This window comes from Cyprinodon variegatus, unplaced genomic scaffold (genome assembly GCF_000732505.1).
Source record: "Cyprinodon variegatus isolate N-32 unplaced genomic scaffold, C_variegatus-1.0 Scaffold1755, whole genome shotgun sequence".
In the NCBI taxonomy this organism is placed as follows: Eukaryota; Metazoa; Chordata; class Actinopteri; order Cyprinodontiformes; family Cyprinodontidae; genus Cyprinodon; species Cyprinodon variegatus.
This window is the reverse complement of record NW_015152208.1, coordinates 46453-48268: the sequence shown is the minus strand read 5'-3', so window position 1 is coordinate 48268 and position 1816 is coordinate 46453. Positions and strand designations below refer to the sequence as shown.

The following is a 1816-nucleotide window of genomic DNA, read 5'->3' as shown; positions in this document are numbered from 1 at the left end:
CCTGGATGACTGAGAATCTTCAGCATATTTTGAGGAATAGTTTTTTTCAAGGCGTTGTTCCAGATTTTAATGAGATTTAATCAAAACAGAAACAAACAGTAATGGAGACTTAATCCTTGAGGATCAGACGGCTGTGGCTCTCTGAGCGTCGAGTTAATTTACTCCCAGCAGACTCTCTAAAAGGACCGCTAATGTGTGGCGCTGCCATGCAGCTACTTACCGAGTCCAAAGGAAGCCTTTTCAGAACCTTGTACAGCTTCTTCGGCTCTAATTTGTAGACGTACTTGTCCGTGACGAGCAGAGCTCGGTCTGTGCTTTTATTGAATCTGTTCACCTGGGAGGGAAGCAGAGAAACATTCAGACTCTGCTCTCTGTGAGGAGCTTCTCATGCAGCAGATTCATCATTTTTAATAAGATTCAGGGTTTTTTCTTATCAATCCTTTCGCATGTTTAAATATAATAAGGTCTGTTTTTCTTTAAAAAAAAGGTTCCAATTATAGAAATAAAAGCCCAATTTTCCCACCAGGAGATAATAAAATGAATTCATAACTTCTTGGTAGCTTTCAGGAACAGGCTGGGTTTTAATTAGCTGAACATTTGAATTTTTAATTTAATGATTAAGAACTCCTGGTGGTTATGAAACGTTTCTCCCTGACTGGGTGCTTTCAGGTGAGCCGTACCTTCCTACAGAAGCCGGAGAAGACAACCTGAGCGTAGCCATCTTTGTTCTTCAGCTCTTTGGAGACTCTGACGAAGGCAGAGCTGGTCTGAGGGCAGTCCCGCGCCTGCAGGGAGAAAACAGACCTGGATGTAGCAAACACCTGATTAATCCAGACCAGGGGACCTTTCCCAGCGCCTGAAGGCCTTTATGGCATTAACTCCATCAGCAGCAGATCAAAGCTGGGAGTGATGTCACAAGGCCAGGAGTCAGAGAGGAGCGGCGGAGCACAAAGTTTACTTTTAGACTAATCATGAGAGAAAATCCCATTAAAGATCACAGCTACAGACAGAAAAAAACTATTTCTAAAAGAAAAAATTACATCCACAGAAAGTCTGGAATATTTCAGAATAAAAGTGTTGAGTTTACTGAAAAAAATTGTATGTAAACGACTGTTTTATACATTTGGACGGGTCCAACATACAGCACCAATAGGAATATCTGTAAGGCGGTTCCAGAGGGGCGGCTTTAGCCGGACAGTCCAGGTTTTCATTTTTGTTTGTTAATTTTTGCCTGTCTGCAGAACGACATCCAATGATAGAACGTTAAAAAAAAAAATGCATTAATTATCTGGTCTAACAGATGATTGGCTTAGTTAAAAATGTAAACAATGATCAGTTCGCCATAAAACTTTCCAGGGCTCTGTTTCATGAGGCAAGTTTAACAAACTTGGATTCAAATCCGCAACTCTAAATTGATCTAGCCTAAAATCGGGAAAGTCTGTGTTTATATATATATATATTTAAGAAATTATTATTAAATATACTGACAAGAGTTAGAATATATTGAACGAAAGTTGAATATTTTGAATGAAAAATGCATATTTTAAATGATTTCCTGAGAATATTGAATGAAATCTTGGAACATATGGAATGAAAGTTGCCCTGAAAGAATCATGGGTAATGTAGTTTCAAAACAAATGAATTAATTTGTGTTCGTTTAGAATCAATCATGAATTAACCTAATCAGTGTATAAATAAAAACATTGTTAAATAACATCCATTCAAAATCCCATTTTTTCCCTCACTGTAGATTTAGGTGATCTGATCTGGGAATTTAAGGTGGTCGTTTAAGTGACCAGATGTCTGCATTTCCACC

General features: G+C 38.3%; 1 protein-coding gene across 1 annotated transcript in view; it reads right to left on the bottom strand.

The window, feature by feature from the left end:
* The window catches only part of LOC107104468 (unconventional myosin-Ig-like), an 83096-nt gene that overhangs the window by 35841 nt on the left and 45439 nt on the right, over positions 1-1816 (bottom strand). Inside the window, exons 17-18 of the mRNA XM_015404464.1 lie at positions 681-785; positions 221-334 (exon numbers count right to left, since the gene is read on the bottom strand). Coding sequence (XP_015259950.1) covers positions 221-334; positions 681-785 — 219 coding nt within the window. The remainder of the gene's footprint in view (positions 1-220; positions 335-680; positions 786-1816) is intronic.